Raw genomic sequence first — 17,049 nt, 5'->3', positions numbered from 1 at the left:
ATTGGTACATTATATCTCTTTAGTTACACCTAAAATTGCATTAGCCCCATGTCTCATCAATCTGAAAGAAATAATCCAAAATGCATATAATAAACTTCCCAGCTGAGTTAAGCATTTCCATCATGTCTGGGCATATCTCATGAAGTGATGGGGTAGACAGCCTGCAGCTGTCTACTTGGTCTGATGATAAGTAGTGTGTGGGATGTGGTGCATGGGCTGGGAAGACGGGTATACTGGGAAGGGCTTGGAGAAAAGAGACAGGAGTGGAGAGAGCCATGGCTAGTGTCTGGCAGAAGGGGCTGGGAGTCATAGGGCTCAGTGTCATTGCTGAGGTGCTCAGGTGGGACACTGTGACACCCTGGGTGGGAGGGGAGCATCCTTCTATTTCTGCAAGGACCATGGCATGCCTCTGCATCTCCTGATGATGCAGCTTTGGGGACACTAGTGGATTCCTCCTTGCAGAAATATCAAAGCACTGACAGTGGCACTCGGTACAACACTGTTCGTATTCATAATCAAACAGAAAGAGCCCAGCTCTCTGATTCTAGGGGTTTGTTCAATATGGTCATGGCATTATGTTGAACAAAAGAAGCCAGACATGAAAGAGGACAGACTCTGTGATTCCATTTACCTAAAGTTAAATAATACACTCGTCCAATCTATGATGACAGAAGCCATGGGTGGGGCACAGGACCACATCCAGTGTGATGGGACATTGGTGTAGGAGCCAAGTGTTAAAACAAGACCTGCAGAATTTGCTGGAAGCAACTGGCCTCAGGATGGCGGCAGTAAACTGTGGAGGTTGTTATGTAGAGCAGTCTGGGAGGAAGAGAATGTTTACCCCAAATGGTTATGTTAAGTATGAAGAACACTGTAAGATAAGACCTTTGCTCCCTGAGGAAATGCCTGCATATCTATTGACATCCTGTGGTATATAACCAGGATCTGGTTAAGAATAAAGTTGTCTGATGTCTGATGTAGAGGTAAGCTTCAGACCCCCTGAACCCGTTTGTGTCTGTCTTTTTTTTCTTCCTTTCTTTCTCTCTTTCTCATCATTCCTTAATATCCTTCGAGCTCTGTTTCAACAGGAAGGAACACATTGGCTCTCATCTGGTGAATAAAATTCACCCAGACGTACGTAGGACCAGTACCCTAGGCTGCATGTAAGTTATACCTCAAAAAAAAAGGCAACAGCAACAATTAAAGAACTATATATACAAAGAATTTTTTAATAACGTAGGGAAATGCCTGTACTATAATGCTTAGCAAAAACAAAAGCAGTGTGCAGAATTGTGCACAGAGGACAATTAATCAAAAAGTGTGTCTAGGGGAAGGGCTGGATTGAAACACACCATCTGTTAATGCAATTGTTTTGAGGTTGTGAGAGCATGGCTAATTTTTTTTTTATTACTTCCTATTTTTCTGTTTTTCCCTCTTTTATAAAAGGAGCATACATTGGGTTTTTGGTTTGTTTGTTTTTTACACGGGTAGGTACCAGGAAATGAACCTGGGTCTTTGGCATGGCAGGGGAGAATTCTGCCACTGAGCCACTATGGCACCACCCCATGCATTGATTCTATAATTAGACTTTCCCTTAAAAAAAAAAAAGATTAATTTGCTACTCTTGCAGCCTATCTGTCACTGCACACCCTTATCATCCTGGAGTCAACTGGGGCCCCAGGTATTTTCTTTTTCTTTTTTTTTTTTGCATGCTGTGCGGTGAGGTGGTCACATTTCATTCCTTTCCATGTGAATATCCTGCTATCACAGCACCAGGTATTTTCATACGAGCTGCTGTGTGGCAGGGGCTTAGCTCATGGTGCCCATGTAGTGGGTCCTTCGAACCCAAGCAGAAAGAATCAACCTTCTCCCAGTCCTGCTGACAATTCTGGATATATGGCCCAGCTCTTTCCCGCAGATGGTCTGAGCAAGGGGGGCGAAGCCACCCAGAGAACATGAGTGCAATGACTGGATGTGGAGTCTAACCCAAAGCAACCATTTAAAGCCAGCCAGTGCCCCCAAAGAAGGCCTGGCCTGAGACCCCTCTAATAAAGGCATCAAGTCTAGTAACCAGCCAGGCAGTCTAAAAGCAATACATACATGAGAGCCATGCAAACTGGAGGCACCAAGTAGAAAGAGAAGCAGAGACCAAGAGGCTAAGTCATGAGCATAACAAACTGCTGATGTGTTGCGGTGGTGTTGTCATCGTTGTTGTCACAGCATGTGGAAAACGTTTCATTTATTAAAGGCCGACTAACTCCCCCGTGGACCCTCACCTCCTTGTATATCCTTGGGTGGGAAGCCCAACTGCTAAGCAACACCCCTGCTAAGCTTTGCTTCCTTATTTCAGCCTGGGAAACCAGACATGGATCCCCACCCAATGCTTTTTTTCCAAACCGCATTTAAGCTGCTTTAAGAACTCCCGGGTCTCACACTTTACTTGACAGAGGAAATGGAAACTCAGAGAGGGGAAGCGTCCTGCTGAGGTCACACAGGGAGTCGGTGGTATGACTGACAGCGAGTCTGTTGGCGTGGCTCTGAGGCTGCTGCACAACTCCACGCTGCCCCCTGTGGATGAGCCCGGCTTCACGCCCTCCTCTGCCCCATGACCCGCACACAGGACACAGGGCAAAACCCGAGCTTTCTGCGTGCTGCCCCCAGAAATATAACGTTTGTCCAGTGTCCTCTGAGAGTGACACAGAGGTGTTTTGGCAGTGAACAAATTGCTACTTTTCAAAAAAACAAAATTGTTAGTGGTTACCTATCTGTGTGGAATTTTATATTATTTGTTACCCATTTTGTGTACCCTTTCTAAAGCTTTATTTCGGATTTCTCTGCCTCAGTAACTCACTGATGATTTGTTATGTGCAGTCATCCCAGAAAGGCTCTGTACTTGTTTTAGCTAACTCAATCTTGGCCGCAGATCTAGAGTGGGTTTTTTTTTTACCCCCAGTTCACAGATAAAGAAACTAAAGTTTAGAGGAGCTCGGGGACTTGTTCAGAGTCAAATAGTAAATAACAAAGCTGGGGTTTTAAACCCGGCATGACTACAGAGCCCAATTCTTAATCACTGCCTCTTGAATTGCACAAGTGGGATGAACTCAAATATTTTCTTGATAATACCCTATGCCTGTTAGGATTTCCAGTTTTAGGTCTCTGTTGCAACACAGATATATGCTCCAACATGGTGGTTCTTGACTACTGGGATATTTCTGTATTTTTCTGGCTTTTCCCTGGCAGTTATTTCTCACTGGTCTCCAAGCACCAGCCATTGGCTTCACCCTTTCAGCTTCTAGTTTTGCTGATAACAATCTGTTCTAGATAAGGACTTAGGGAATCAAATTTGTTAGAATTTCATCTAAAATAAACTCAAAGAAAGGACCACTGAATGGTAACCAAGACTTTGATGTTTATTGAGTGTATATTACGTGCCAAGTGCTGGAAGTGGCACAGACCTGTGAAGGCTCTCATGTTCCTGAGCCCATAAGATGAAAAAGCAGAGGGTAGAGCCAGAGACCAAACCCAGCAGGCTGACTGCAGAAGCCCCTTGCTCAGTCCCTGTTGTGTTAGGTGCATCCACGGTGTGTGTGTGTGTTGGGGGGGGCATATAATTTTGCTATTTGTAGTCCCCTTTGCCTTCCCTTAGATCACAAGCCAAAGTTCCTTTCTATAGCTGAGGACACAGAAACACAGAGGCAGGGAGGGGCCTCTTTGATTCAGGAGGAGCCAGCTAAAACTTGGGCTCTCTATTGTCAAGAGTTGAGGTTTTAGATAACTAACCACCTAGAGAGCTTGATGTAGTATTGTCATGCATACTGAACTTAACCACTGGTATCAATTGCCTATTTCATGCTGAAAATTTCTCATAGCTCCAAAGAGATTGTGTCCTTCTTGGAATCAGGAACTCCAATGCTGTACGTATTACATGTTGTAGAGGGTAGGCACTCACAAATGCTGACTGCTTTGGAAGGCAGCAAAAGAGTGAATATTTAAAGAGAGAATTCATATATGTGCCCACTAGGAACCCAATCCCAGAGAAAGACAGATGAATGTATTTTGCTCACAGGCAAACCTATAGTGAAAACCCTTTAGGCAAAGTTGTTTTAGTGTACCGAGAATAATCGTATTGCGTAAGCAAGTGTGTGTGTGCATGAGTTGTAAGAAGAGAATGGGGAAGTGGGGGGATGGGGGTCTGGGATTAATGCCAAGTACTCCCCTCTAAATTGAAATTTGTTTTAGGTTGGCTTTAATTTGAGGATAAATATTAAGAGAATCCGAATTCTCACATCAATATCACCATTAATAAGCCATGTGATCTTGTACAAATCATTTGACTCCTGGAGCACAGTTTGAGTAAAATGAGGGTTTTTGACTAAATACATCTAAGTGTTCTTCTACAATGTTTAGTTCTCCAATACTCTTTAATTCTTTCTATTTTCTAACAGCTTCTGTATAGCTGGATGAACGGAGAACAAAAAGGAATCAGGACGCCCATGAATAAACTTTGGGATCAGAGATCTAGTCTCTAGCCTATTTTTAGCTCAATTAACAAAAAGAAAAAAAAAAAAAAGAAGAAGCGTTCTTTGATTTTTTTTTTTTGCAATATACTTATTCATTAAAACTCCGCCCTCCCACAGAAGAAACTGCATTTCCTACTTTTATGCTGTTTATATGTTTAATTTGCACAGCTCAGCTGGTCAGAGGAGCTGAGACATCCGTTCCCCCTACAAGAGCCTCTGTCTGGTAAGTCACTTCTCAGACACTTTGCCTATTAGATCAGCTTCTGTGATGGGTAAAACCCTTTGCAGGAAACCCATAGAAGACATCTGGCAAACACCAGGTGCTCACAGAACTATCTCAAATTGTTATCTTTAAGATAAAGAAAGGGTCAGAATTTGGAAAGAATTTCAGACTGTGATATCATCAAATTACAGAACACAGTTGTGAATGAAAGATTTTAAAGGGAGCAAAATTATATATATATATATATATAAACACCTCACCTCTCACAAGTCAGGTTTTCAAAGAGATCTGTCTAAAGTCTTGGCAGTGCTTATCCTCTGCTAAAAAGAGCTAAAACCTCCCCCATGGGATGCCTTCTGAACACTTACCCAGCCAGGCGTGTGTCTAAGTCTGGTTCTTTTTCTTTTCATCCCCAGGAATGGGGGAAGCCTAAAATTTGTCCAGACTAATATCAAATTGCCAGAAGGTTTCCCTTTAATATATCAGTCCCACAGTGCATTTAGCGAATGATTTTTTTTTCTGACTTAGAATTAAAGGAGAGATTTTTCTGGGCACTTCTCCCAGCTGCCTAATTTGAGGTACAGGGAAATAGAAACTCATAGGGACTGATTAGAGAAAATTCTCAGCTAGAGAAGTGGAACTTAAATAAACTGAGCATGCTGGCTGGTTAAGAAAAGAATAAACTAATCCAGAATGTATGACATTCATCGTTGATAGCATGTGAAACATTTTTCACTTGGCCATTTCGTGTCTGTGATTGAGGGCTATTTGTTGTGTCAATTCCAGAACTACAAACATGAGTCTCAGAAAAAATGTGAGGATGGCAGCCTGGATTTTACAAATTGATTGTTGATCTCTCTGACCACCTTGGGGACCTTTTGTTGTTCTTTCTACATTGAAGTGCCAGATTGATAATCCTGCTCCTTTATTTTTTATTTTTTTTGGTCCTGCTCTTTAATTTTCCTCCGAGGTGAGAGAGACAAGGTAGCAACAGTGGTTAAGAATGCAAACTGCTTGCATTCAGTATGTTTGCTTACCAGCTGTGTGGTTTTGGGTAAGTTACTCATCCTCTCTGTGCTTCAGAGTCCTTGTCTGCAAAAGAGCATCAATGTTTTTTGCCTTTTAGGGCCACCTTGAGGAATGAATGAATGAATGTGCACAAAGCTTAGAATGGTGACTGGCATGCTGTGAGCCCTTGAAACATTTATTAATTATTCCTATCATGCTTATTGGTACACATTTTGTGGGACCTAACTCCAAGGAAGACTAGATGGTCAGACAGTGCTGGATTCTACTTGACTCAGTTCCTTGAACCTGTTACCAAAACTCTATTCCATACAGCTATAGAAAAAAAAACAGATTTTATTTGGTGAGATGATACTTTTGTGAATCTTTCCAACTGAGCCCGTTTTCCCCATCTAGCTGCCAGCACACAGAAGTCAGCAGCAGACCTTCCCCTCTCCTCAGGAAGTGCATTCTTAGCCAGAAAAGGGTGCTCAGTTAAATGTCGAATTACATGTACCCAGTTCAAAATAAATATCACGTATAAGGTGTCTGCATCCACGGTGGACCAATTCTAGGACCTAGTAAAGGACGGCTTTATCTTCCCTCACAGAATCCACCAGGATGGATTATCAAACAGCGAGTCCCGCCTACTACGATTTCGGGATGTCGGAGCCCTGCCACAAAGCCGACGTGAGGCACGTCGCCGCCCGGCTCCTGCCTCCTCTCTACTCTCTGGTCTTCATCTTTGGCTTCGTGGGCAACATGCTGGTCGTCCTGATCCTGATCTACTGCAAGAAGCTGAAGAGCATGACTGACATCTACCTGCTCAACCTGGCCGTCTCCGACCTGCTCTTTCTCCTCACTATCCCGTTCTGGGCTCACTACGCCGCGGGTCAGTGGACCTTGGGGAACGCAATGTGCCAGCTTTTGACGGGGCTCTATTTTATAGGCTTCTTCTCTGGAATCTTCTTCATCATCCTCCTGACGCTGGACAGGTACCTGGCTATCGTCCACGCGGTGCTCGCTTTGAAGGCCAGGACGGTCACCTTCGGCGTGGTGACCAGTGGGCTCACCTGGGGGGTAGCCCTGTCTGCGTCTCTCCCAGCCATCATCTTCACCAGGTCCCAGAAGGAAGGGTCTCGTTGCACATGCAGCCCTCATTTCCCACCAAGTCAGTATCATTTCTGGAAGAACTTCCAGACACTGAAGATGATCGTCTTGGGCCTCGTGCTGCCCCTGCTCGTCATGGTCGTCTGCTACTCAGGGATCCTGAAGACGCTGCTTCGGTGCCGGAACGAGAAGAAGAAGCACAAGGCGGTGAGGCTCATTTTCGCCATCATGATCGTGTACTTTGTTTTCTGGGCGCCCTACAACATCGTCCTTCTGCTGAGCACCTTCCCCGAGTTCTTTGGCCTGAACGATTGCAATAGCTCTAATAGGCTGGACCGTGCCATGCAGGTGACGGAGACGCTGGGGATGACGCACTGCGGCATCAACCCCGTCATCTACGCCTTCGTGGGCGAGAAGTTCAGAAATTACGTCTCGGTGTTCTTCCGAAAGCACGTCGCCAGGCGCTTCTGCAAACACTGTCCAATCTTCCAGCGGGAGATTCCCGAGCGGGCGAACTCCATTTACACGCGATCTACCGGGGAACAGGAAATCTCGACTGGATTGTGACCTGCACTCAGTTATTCGCAGGACTCGTTTTATTTAAACAGCTGGGGGTGGGAATGATGCTTTTAAAAAGGAGGTTACTGCCATAGAGGGTCTAAGAGTCATCCATCTGCTTGGCATCTGTTTTCAGCATGTTAAGTATTTTAAGCCCATCAATTCTATGAAGCCTAACCAAAATATGTCAATGAAATAGCAACCTTTTCATTTGCAGTCCATATATACATCAGTTGATTGGCAAACTCTCCCTTCATTGCAAATGTTTGTTAAATTTAAAAAAAAAAAAAATCCTCAGATAATTGATGACTCTTGAGTTTGGTTACCCTGAACAGGAGTAACAGAATTAATCAAAAAATTTATTGTATAACTTCTTATCTCATTGCAAGTCAATGAACAGGTTTAAATGTGCTTATAAGGCAGTCCTTGTTCCACCTTAAGGAGAAAGACATGAGCATGAGAAGTTAGGAACTGACATCTCCCCCCCATAAGGCATTGCTAATAAGCTCCATAGAAGTTCAGGTCCAGGGCAGGCCACAGTGGCTCAGCAGGCAAGAATGCTTGCCTGCCATGCCAGAGAACCCGGGTTCGGTTCCCGGTGCCCAATCATGTTAAAAAAAAAAAAAGAAGTTCAGGTCCAGTTGTGAGCCCTGCAGCCTGGAGAAAACCCAGAAAGCTTCTTAAATGAGAAAGGATTTGAGTCAGATCCCTTGTTGGCAGAGGAGAGGAAAGCTGCGCTGCAGACAAAAAGCTTGGCTGTGGGAAGACCCGTGGCTGGTTGGAGCAAGCCTGGGAGAGGAAGGAGGGAGCTGGGTCACGAGGGGCCTTGACTGCACGGCTCCCACCACAGGCTGTGAGCAGAGCAGAGCGTTGGCCAGTGCTGCAGAGGCTCATTCCACAGCCGAGGGAATGACCTGGAAAGTTGAGCATCGAAAGGCAGGAAGGCCAGCAAAATCAGGGTGAGGAGAACTTGCATGAGGTCGAAGCACTGGGGATGAGAAGGAGGGTATTTGTGTGGCTTTTAGGAGGTAAAGGCAGCAGGACTCAGGGTGGATTCTAGCTGGAGATGAGGGGCAGAGAGGAATCAGAGAGAATCCTTAGGCTTCAAGCCTGCAGATTGGCGATGCCCTTAATGAGACATCTAGCAAGGGAGGAGAATGAGGTTAGGTCAAGAGAAAGAGGGATTGGTTTAAGAGGAAGAGTTTGGTATTGTGAGCCTGAACACAGACTTCAGTGGAGGGACTCAGGCTGTCTTGCATTGAATGGTCCTGCTCCCCCATCAGTCCTTTCCATCCCAGCTCCAGTAAGGGGGCATCTCCAGGAAGCCTGAAACACTAGCTTTATGCATTTCATGAGACTGAGGTCTAAAAGCCCATTTTAAATAAAAAATTTGATATCTAAGTGAGGATTGACTGCATAGTTATTTAAAATTCAGAGCTTTCTAAGCATTGAGCAAAGAGGCCCCATAGAGGTGAGGGAAGCCCAAATGATTATAAGAATCTGCCTTCGCAGGGCACACCACTGCAGGTATCATTTCCTGCATCTAACCTATGCAAAGGGGAGAGGTGACACATTCATTTGGAAACAGGCTGCCTCGAACTGTGTAAACCACAAAAGGCACAATTTACTAACCTCTGTGTTTCAGGCTGAGTGTGGGGGCTTTAGATACACTTTCCAGATGCTTTCTCCAGATAAACCCTACCCAAACACTAAGGTCTTCATTTGTTTCCAAGGGAGAATTATGATTTTTTTTCATATTTACTACTTATAAAATTTTGTACATACCTGAGGTTGTTTTGAATTTGGGGGTAGTTACAACCATCAAAGTATAAACTAGGTGGGGAAACAACATACAGAGGTGAGAATCACTCAGGAGATAAAAGGTGTCAAGATAATAAGATGTGCTTACAGACTTTTCTCAGGTTCTGAAAAATGAAACTTGAAGGTTGTGGCTGTCAATGTGAAGGGAATAGAATTGTCTTTTTTCATTGTTCTTAAGGTTGTTGAGAGGGAAGAAATAGCACATGACTTGAGCCTCTGGGTCAATTCAAGACATCCTCATATCTTCTCATGCATTAGTAGGTTCTTATATGTATACGAAGTTACAAATTGCTTGGAAGAAAATATGTATCTGAATAAAGCCACTCTCTAAAAGTAATTGAATTTTTGTTCTTTCAGTCTCACGTACATTTAGAGAATAGCACATAAAGTTGTCAAACCATTTTATGAGAAGCTGGTTTGAAAAACTTCCTTCCCCTGCCATGCCAGAGACCCAGGTTCAATTCCCAGTGCCTGCCCATGCTAAAAAAAAAAAAAAAAAAAGAAGAAAAGAAAAACGTCCTTAATTATATATATATATATATATATATATATACAGATAGATAGATATGTAGAGATATATCTATACATATATAGAGAGACTTGCATTTCCTTTTAAATATTTTTTAAGGTTGACTCTTTCCCTGGGACAAATTGCCAGAATCATTTGTGTTTAAAGACAGTACCTCTAAGGGTGGGATTTCTGAGCATTGAACCTGAATACTTTTCAATTTCAAATTAAATTCCCCTACTCAAGCAAAGAATCAGCATTTAAAAAAGAAAGAATTGATGTGTGCTTAAGCATAAGTCACTTGCCTATGTTTAAAAATGAAGAAGGCAAGTAATATCATAGCCTGGCCATTTGTCCCCAGTCCTGGGTTGCATGATGTGTGAGGATGAAATTTGTTCCCATAAAGGTTGCTTTTCTTTCCTTTAAAATCCCTGCAAACAGCTGGCTGTAAGGCAGTGATGGCAATGGCATGCCTCTGGGTTTCTGTGCAGGCACCTCTTATCCTGAGAGAGGACGGGGTTCCAAGGTAGAGGTGACTCATCGGGGACATATTCACAGTTTGGAGCCTGCTGCACTCACCCTCTGGAGCAGGGCACGGTCAGGTTCTAGAGCAGCTGGCCGCGTGCAGATGCCTGAGGCGAGCAGAGATGCAGAGGGCTGGAACTGGTTCTTAGGCTGCTTGTCCCTGAGTGTGCTTGGACTGGCCTCTGTCTTTTAGACCAAAGAGTAGAAGGAACCAAGGAGGGGCGAGAGAGGGGTAGAGGGAAGGAGACAAGGAGAAGAAAGATACATCTCATATGCTAAACGCAGCCTCCATGCGGGGAGGTTGGACGTTGCTGATTACATGTCCTCCTTATTCCCTTTCCATCTTATTTACTGAATCCAATGGTAACATGAAGAAAATGCGCTCAGAGGTATCTGCAGCCTCTCCAGAAACTGTCCGCATCATCGTTCCATTCCCATTCCTTGACTTCTCGCTCTCCTGGATCCTCAGTGCTCCTCACTTTGCCAGACCTCTCCTCTCCCCACCTCCTCTCTGCCCTGTCCCTTTGGTTAACAAACAAGTTTGAACTCATTATAACCTTTAGGATCTGAGCCCATTTACCAACTCCTCTTACCCAGGGGCCCCTGTCAAGGAAGGGATTATATATGCGCCATAGATGAAATCAAAGGAAAGGTTTATGTCCTCAGATGGGAAAAACAATTCACACATCCAGGAACTGGGATTCTCAGTCTAAGAACCCTGTATCCCAAGGGTTCTTAGATTGAGAGGCTCTGATGACGTTAAAATGCAGTAGCATCCCCACTGTCATTAAATAACAATTCATTTCCTATCCAAGCAAGACATAGACTCCCAAACCGGAATAGCCATTTGCAAGGGTCAGCTCTTCTAACGAGGGCAGAAAGCTCATGCCAGCTTTCCTGGAGGCTAAAAGTGGAAATGTGGAGCAGAGAACAGGTCAGGAACTTTCTAACTGCTCTTCCTGGTGGCTGGTTAACATTATCAACTTACTTATAGTCAGCGAACGCAGAGTATCTTATATAACCCTTGGGGACAAGCGTGAACTGAAGGGGCAAAAACATGGATGCATTTTCCTAGCTCCTTCTCTTTTAAGAAAAGTTCACAATGAAAGTCTCAGTAGTATGTTTTCCAAAACATAGTCAAACTTTAATATTTGGGGTTTTATATACCTACATACACATTTATATGTCATAACTGTGCCAAAATTCCTATTTTCCTTCATACGTTTCTATAAACATTTTTACAAGTCTCACTGAATTTGACACCACATTGTGGTGATCTTATTTTGATAAGTTCTGTGTTATTATGATTCTGTCATGTTTCAAAAACGTAGTCGTAGTTTTCCCAAGATGGTAACTAGTTTTTTAAAACACACATGGGGAAGACTGAGTTGTGTTCTTTTTTTTCAAACTTGAGTCCCAGCCATTAAACCCTGGACCACACTGCCCCGCTGTGGCCACTTTGCAAATCAACCAAGTCCTCCTCAGCCAGCCCAAGTCCCACCTATTCTGTGCATCGCTCTGCACCGGAGAACAGAAAAGTGATGCTCACATTTGGCCCTTTAATGTTTTGTCTCGGCGGTCACCTTTCCACCTGTGGACAAGACACATTTCCATAGCGGCTCTGGGTAAATGATGCCCAACCCTCTCCTGAAGAACAGAGGACATCCTGCAGGGCACAGATTGATGCGTGGGGTGAAACGGAGCTCCCAGGGTCCCCAGCCAGTCTCTGCAGAGCACTGAACTCACGCCCTTGCCACAAGGTCAGGAAATGTTTTGTGACAAAGCATGCTTCATGCTCCGAGCCCTTCCCACGTTTCTCTCTATAATCCTAACGCCCTTCACCACCCACATGTGTGTTAATTTGGACTCGTGATGGGCCTGGAATTCAGGGAGGCCAAGCACCGACATAATCCTAGCTGCACATTGGAATCACCTGGGGAGTTTTACAAATCGTGACACCTGGGTCTCCCGTTTCTCCCAGCCCCCAGAGATTCTGATTAAATTCTCAGCGACGTAGACTGTGGTTGGGGACCTTTGGAAGCTTCCCAGGCGATTCTAAGTATGGCCAAGTTTGAGGATCTCTGCTTAAAGCATGCCGCATTCAGATCCAGGGCGTCGAGCGTGGTCAGGGCTGGGGGCTGCAGCAGATCTTGTCCTGTCTGGAAGTGCAATGGCAAATAGACTGGGACATCCGGGTACCCAGGTCCTCCGTTTACCTAACAGAACAAAACTCCATCTTTCCCCAAGCTGGTTTTTGAAGCATGTAAATCTGGACTTAATCAGCAATATATAATATCTGCTTCTGACACTTTCATTTCTGGTTTTGGATTATGTTTTGACCAATCCTTACCAAGGTAAAATAGGGTAAATAAAAGTGGGCTCTCTGGCACCCATGCTGAGTTTGGCAGTTTCAAATTCAAGAAAGAACAAGTCTAGTGTAGACCAGGGTCTGGCTGAGATGTCTTACAGATAAATGTAGATTTTACTTGTGTTGGCAAAAGTTCTCCTCCCACCCACTCCCTTGTCCCTCCAGTGAACCATCCCCTTTAAATTTGTGCAGGAAAGCATTATTCCCACAGAACTGGGAACTGTGGCCATCTTTGGCAGTCCCGCGTAATGTAATGATAATTCTACAGAGAAAGCAACAAAGTTAACATTAAAACAGCAACTCTTACCGTGCCTGGCATATGCATTGATCACAAGAAAAATGCAAATGAGCATGCCAAAAAATAGCTCCCACTCTTTACTGATGAATAGGTGTCTCTGACAACCTAATATTTTTGGTGTTGAGTCAAGACAATGCCCTATTTTGAAACTGCATATTGTTGGATAGAATAAAAATGTAATTAAGATTAAAAATTTAAAATCTGGTGGGAGCATTTCAGCATATTACGTATTTACTCTGATATTGCTCCTCTTGGATTTATGCCTATTAACCATGATTCTCCAAAACTGCATTTTTTTTTTTGCATGGGCAGGCACTGGGAATCAAACCCAGGTCTCCAACATGGCAGGTTAGAATTCTGCCTGCTGAGCCACCATGGTCCACCCCAAAACTGCTTTTTAAAAAAACACAGGATGTTTTCCTAACAGGTAGTCATCAAATCAGGTCTCTTTCTGTTGGCTGATGGACTGAAGCCTTCCTGCAGGGTAGAAAGCACAGCCTGGGTTTTGAAAGAGCAGGGACTTGAAAGTCAGACCAAGTTGAGAGCTTGGGCAAGGAACTTAAAGACTCTGGATTTCAATTCCTTTCTCATAATTTGGGATACTCCCAATACTCCCTGGCAGGGCTGTGCTGGGATGCAAAGTGTCTAGTGCAGTGTTATCCAGTAGAATTTTCTGCACTGACGAAGTTCTGTATCGTCACTGTCCAGTACAGTAGCCACCAGACTGACGTAAAAAGTCACCAGTGCAACCGAGGAACCGAAATTTTATTTTTACTTAATTTTTTTTTGCATGGGCAGGCACCGGGAATCAAACCCGGGTCTCCATCATGGCAGGTGAGCCACCATGGCCTGCCCTAATTTTACTTAATTTTAATCGATTTTTTTATTTGGCTAGTGGCTGTTATACTGGACAGTACAGGTCTGGAATATATGTTAGATATTCAATATATAGCAGTATAATGTGGACCCTGGCATCAAGGAGTCCTAGGTTTGAATTACTAGGCAAGTTCATGTATCTAAGCCTCAGATTCCTCATCTGTAACACGGAGTTAATACCTACCCCATAGGTCTGTTCGGATGATTAAATTAGAAATCGCATGTTAAGGCCTTAATGCAATGCCTGTTATATAGATGTTCTCTTAACTCTTAGCTGCTTTCCTAATAATGGGTGGTCCTTCTCGGGATTGGAATTGAGCTCCCTCAAAGAGTGCTCTTAAATACGCAGGCAATCCAGCTCACTGTCTGCAGTGGCCCAGGAGCATGGCTGACCAGCGTCGACAAGCATCTTTGGGTATGAAATGAACACTGCGGTTTTACTGTAGTCGTTGGAAAGGACCTCACAACTTTCTGGCATTGTGCTCAAGCTGTGTTTGTCCTTGTGTAACTTCTTTTGAAAGCCCCTCTGACGGGATTGACCTAATATCATAATTCTGGTTGGATAAGGACCCAATAGTTTAAGGTAAGTCAGGAGAGTGGGGTTGCAAGCCATCTCCATGCCTTCCCTTGGGATGCTGACAGAAGCTTACATACCAGGAGAAACAATGTAGGAAATAAAAGATCTAGGTAAGCACTGAACACCCAACGAGAAGCTCTGGTTAAGCTTCAGGGTGGACAAGGCTTATGGAAGGAAGTGTGGTTTCTCACTCCCCCCGTTCCCTGATCTGGACCGGGGTCCCTTCCCTTACGTGTGCTTGCAGAGAAAGGGAGCAAGAATAAAGAGACCCCAAGTCCACTCTCTTCCTAAAAAGAACAGGGGTAATAAAGAGTGAGAGGGGGGTGGAAAGTGTTCCCTTCAATACTCCCCTGAGGGGGGAGAGAGAACTTGGGCAGGAGTTCTGCCCTCCCTGTGAGCCGAAAGATGGGGAAAGGGAAAGTAAACAGGGTCTCCCTAGTACAGTTCAGTTGTGCATTAGCCATTTTCAGTTCAACATTTTCGTTCATTCATTCAACAAACACTTGTTGATGGCCTACAATGTGCAAGATGCTGAACCTTGCCGTGAAAGAGAGTCCCTGTCTTCATGAGATTCACTATCTGGAGAGAAAGGCAGGCAAATAAACAAAGGGACTCTGGTGTTTGAAAAGGGCTGTGAATGAGCTACAAGGAGGGGTCTCTGAGAGCCGGACAAGGGTAAGTTATCCCAACCCGGGGTTAGGGCTATAGGGGAAGGGATCCTGGAAGAGGCTTAGTTACAGTGGACTTGTTAAATGTTGCTTAGAAGGTATTTAAATGGAATATAGGAAAAGAAACAATGTATACAAAACTGCAGAGGTGGGATGGAGCAAGGAGTAGTCAGTGTGCCTAAAGTGGCTCAGCAAAGATAAGAGAGAGAGGGAGAGAGGATGGGATGGAATGAAACAGATACGTAGATAGATAATGGATCATAAATAGATAGGTAGACATATGTGGAATTGATAGATAAGAAGATAGGCAGATAGAGGCTGAGTGAGCGTGGGTTCGTGTGGCAGGCTGAGTGAGCATGGGTTCGTGTGGCTGGCTGTGTGTACATTCCTCCAGAGTGAAGTCAGAAGAAACAGTTGGTATGGAGGTGAGACGACCAGGAAGTGTCCCCTCCAGCCTTCCCCTGGGCTGACATTCTGCCCTCCCCTTGAGCAGAAGCAAAGCATGGTGGTGGGGGGGGATGGACTGGGGGATGGGGGGCGGCAGGGGAGAGGAATCTACCCAGCACAGTACATGTGTACTTTACCTATTTATGATTTAATGCTCCACATTCCCTCATTAATTCCGCAGTTATTGAATGCCTACTATGCTAAACTGCCAAGCGTAGATTTTACCCTTCAGGTCACAGGAAACCACAGTGTTAAGCAAGAGAGAGACGTGATCTGCTTCACTTTTTCAGAAAAAGTCTTCTGTCCCAAGGACAGCGTGAAGAGACTCAGAAAAGGAGCAAGGAGGAGTCACAAGGCCACTTCCGTCACCCTGGACCTGAGCGAAGGCAGAAGCAGTGGGGCGTGGAGAAACAGCAAAACTCGTCTGGGCCCTAGGGAATGAGGTTTCCACAGAAGAAGAGTTATTTCCAGAAAACTGAAGCCTACCTCTTTTAGTGTCAGTGTCTTATCGTGACTGTTTTGTAAAGGGAGTCTACACCACACCTTCTCCTTGATTCTATGCCGCCTTAAATAACTAGCCTGGACCGAGGTCCTTAGTTCTTGTTGGCCCTGTGTCCTCGGCCTGCGGCGGGGTGGTGGAGGGTAGGGAGATGCCTGCCCCTGCATAATGTGGCACGTGCTCTCTGAATTCTTGGGTTTGGCCTTGTAATTTCTCAGCCTGCCCCCCTGCTTTCAGTTTGTGGATATAAAAGGGAAGAAGTGGAAAGCCTCTTGTTAAGTTGAATTATGTATCCCCTCAAAAGGCATGTTCTTACTCTTTTTTTTAAATTTATTTATTAATTAAAAAAATAAAGAAACAAAATAAAACATCCATAATCAGTAATTCACAATATCATCACTTAGTTGCATATTCATCATTTCTTAGAACATTTGCATCGATTTAGAAAAAGAAATAAAAAGAAAACAGAAAAAGAAATAAAATGATAACAGAGAAAAAAAAGTTATACCTACCATACCCCTTACCCCTCGCTGTCATTGATCACTAGCATTTAAACTAAATTTATTTTAGCATTTGTTCCCCCTATTATTTATTTTTATTCCATATGTTCTACTCCTTTGTTGACAAGGTAGATAAAAGGAGCATCAGACACAAGGTTTTCACAATCACACAGTCACATTGTAACAGCTGTATCATTATTCAATCATCCTCAAGAAACATGGCTACTGGAACACAGCTCTACATTTTCAGGCAGTTCCCTCTAGCCTCTCCATAACATCTTGAATAACAAGATGATATCTGCTTGATGCATAAGAGTAACCTCCAGGATAACCTCTCAACTCTGTTTGGAATCTCTCAGTCATTGACATTTTGTCTCATTTCCCTCTTCCCCCTTTTGGTGGAGAAAGTTTTCTCAATCCCTTGATGCTAAGTCTCAGCTCATTCTAAGGTTTTTCTCAATCCCTTGATGCTGAGTCTCCGTTCATTCCAAGATCTCTGTCCCACGTTGCCAGGAAGGTCCACACCCCTGGGAGTCATGTCCCACG

The 17,049-nt window shown here is 44.2% G+C and overlaps 1 protein-coding gene across 3 annotated transcripts; it reads left to right on the top strand.

The window, feature by feature from the left end:
* Window positions 1-775: 775 nt before the first annotated feature.
* Window positions 776-9,574, top strand: CCR5 (C-C motif chemokine receptor 5). Of its 3 annotated transcripts, XM_077129551.1 has the most exons (4): window positions 778-983; window positions 1,089-1,163; window positions 4,689-4,743; window positions 6,359-9,574. In XM_077129551.1, the coding sequence occupies exon 4, from the start codon at window positions 6,370-6,372 to the stop codon at window positions 7,423-7,425; it is 1,056 nt and encodes a 351-aa protein (XP_076985666.1). In that variant the 5' UTR covers window positions 778-983; window positions 1,089-1,163; window positions 4,689-4,743; window positions 6,359-6,369; the 3' UTR covers window positions 7,426-9,574. The 3 variants fall into 3 exon arrangements, with proteins under 3 accessions (XP_076985668.1, XP_076985666.1, XP_076985667.1); XM_077129552.1 differs by having other exon boundaries at window positions 778-1,163; window positions 4,446-4,743; XM_077129553.1 differs by lacking the exon at window positions 4,689-4,743 and having other exon boundaries at window positions 776-1,163.
* The last annotated feature ends 7,475 nt before the right edge of the window (window positions 9,575-17,049 follow it).

Source organism: Tamandua tetradactyla, chromosome 15 (assembly GCF_023851605.1).
Source record: "Tamandua tetradactyla isolate mTamTet1 chromosome 15, mTamTet1.pri, whole genome shotgun sequence".
Lineage (NCBI taxonomy): Eukaryota > Metazoa > Chordata > Mammalia > Pilosa > Myrmecophagidae > Tamandua > Tamandua tetradactyla.
This window is presented reverse-complemented; position numbering and strand designations above follow the sequence as displayed.

Bases quoted from the DNA above. Each gene is read 5' to 3' on its own strand.
- CCR5 (XM_077129553.1), top strand. From the start codon at position 6,370: ATGGATTATCAAACAGCGAGTCCCGCCTACTACGATTTCGGGATGTCG.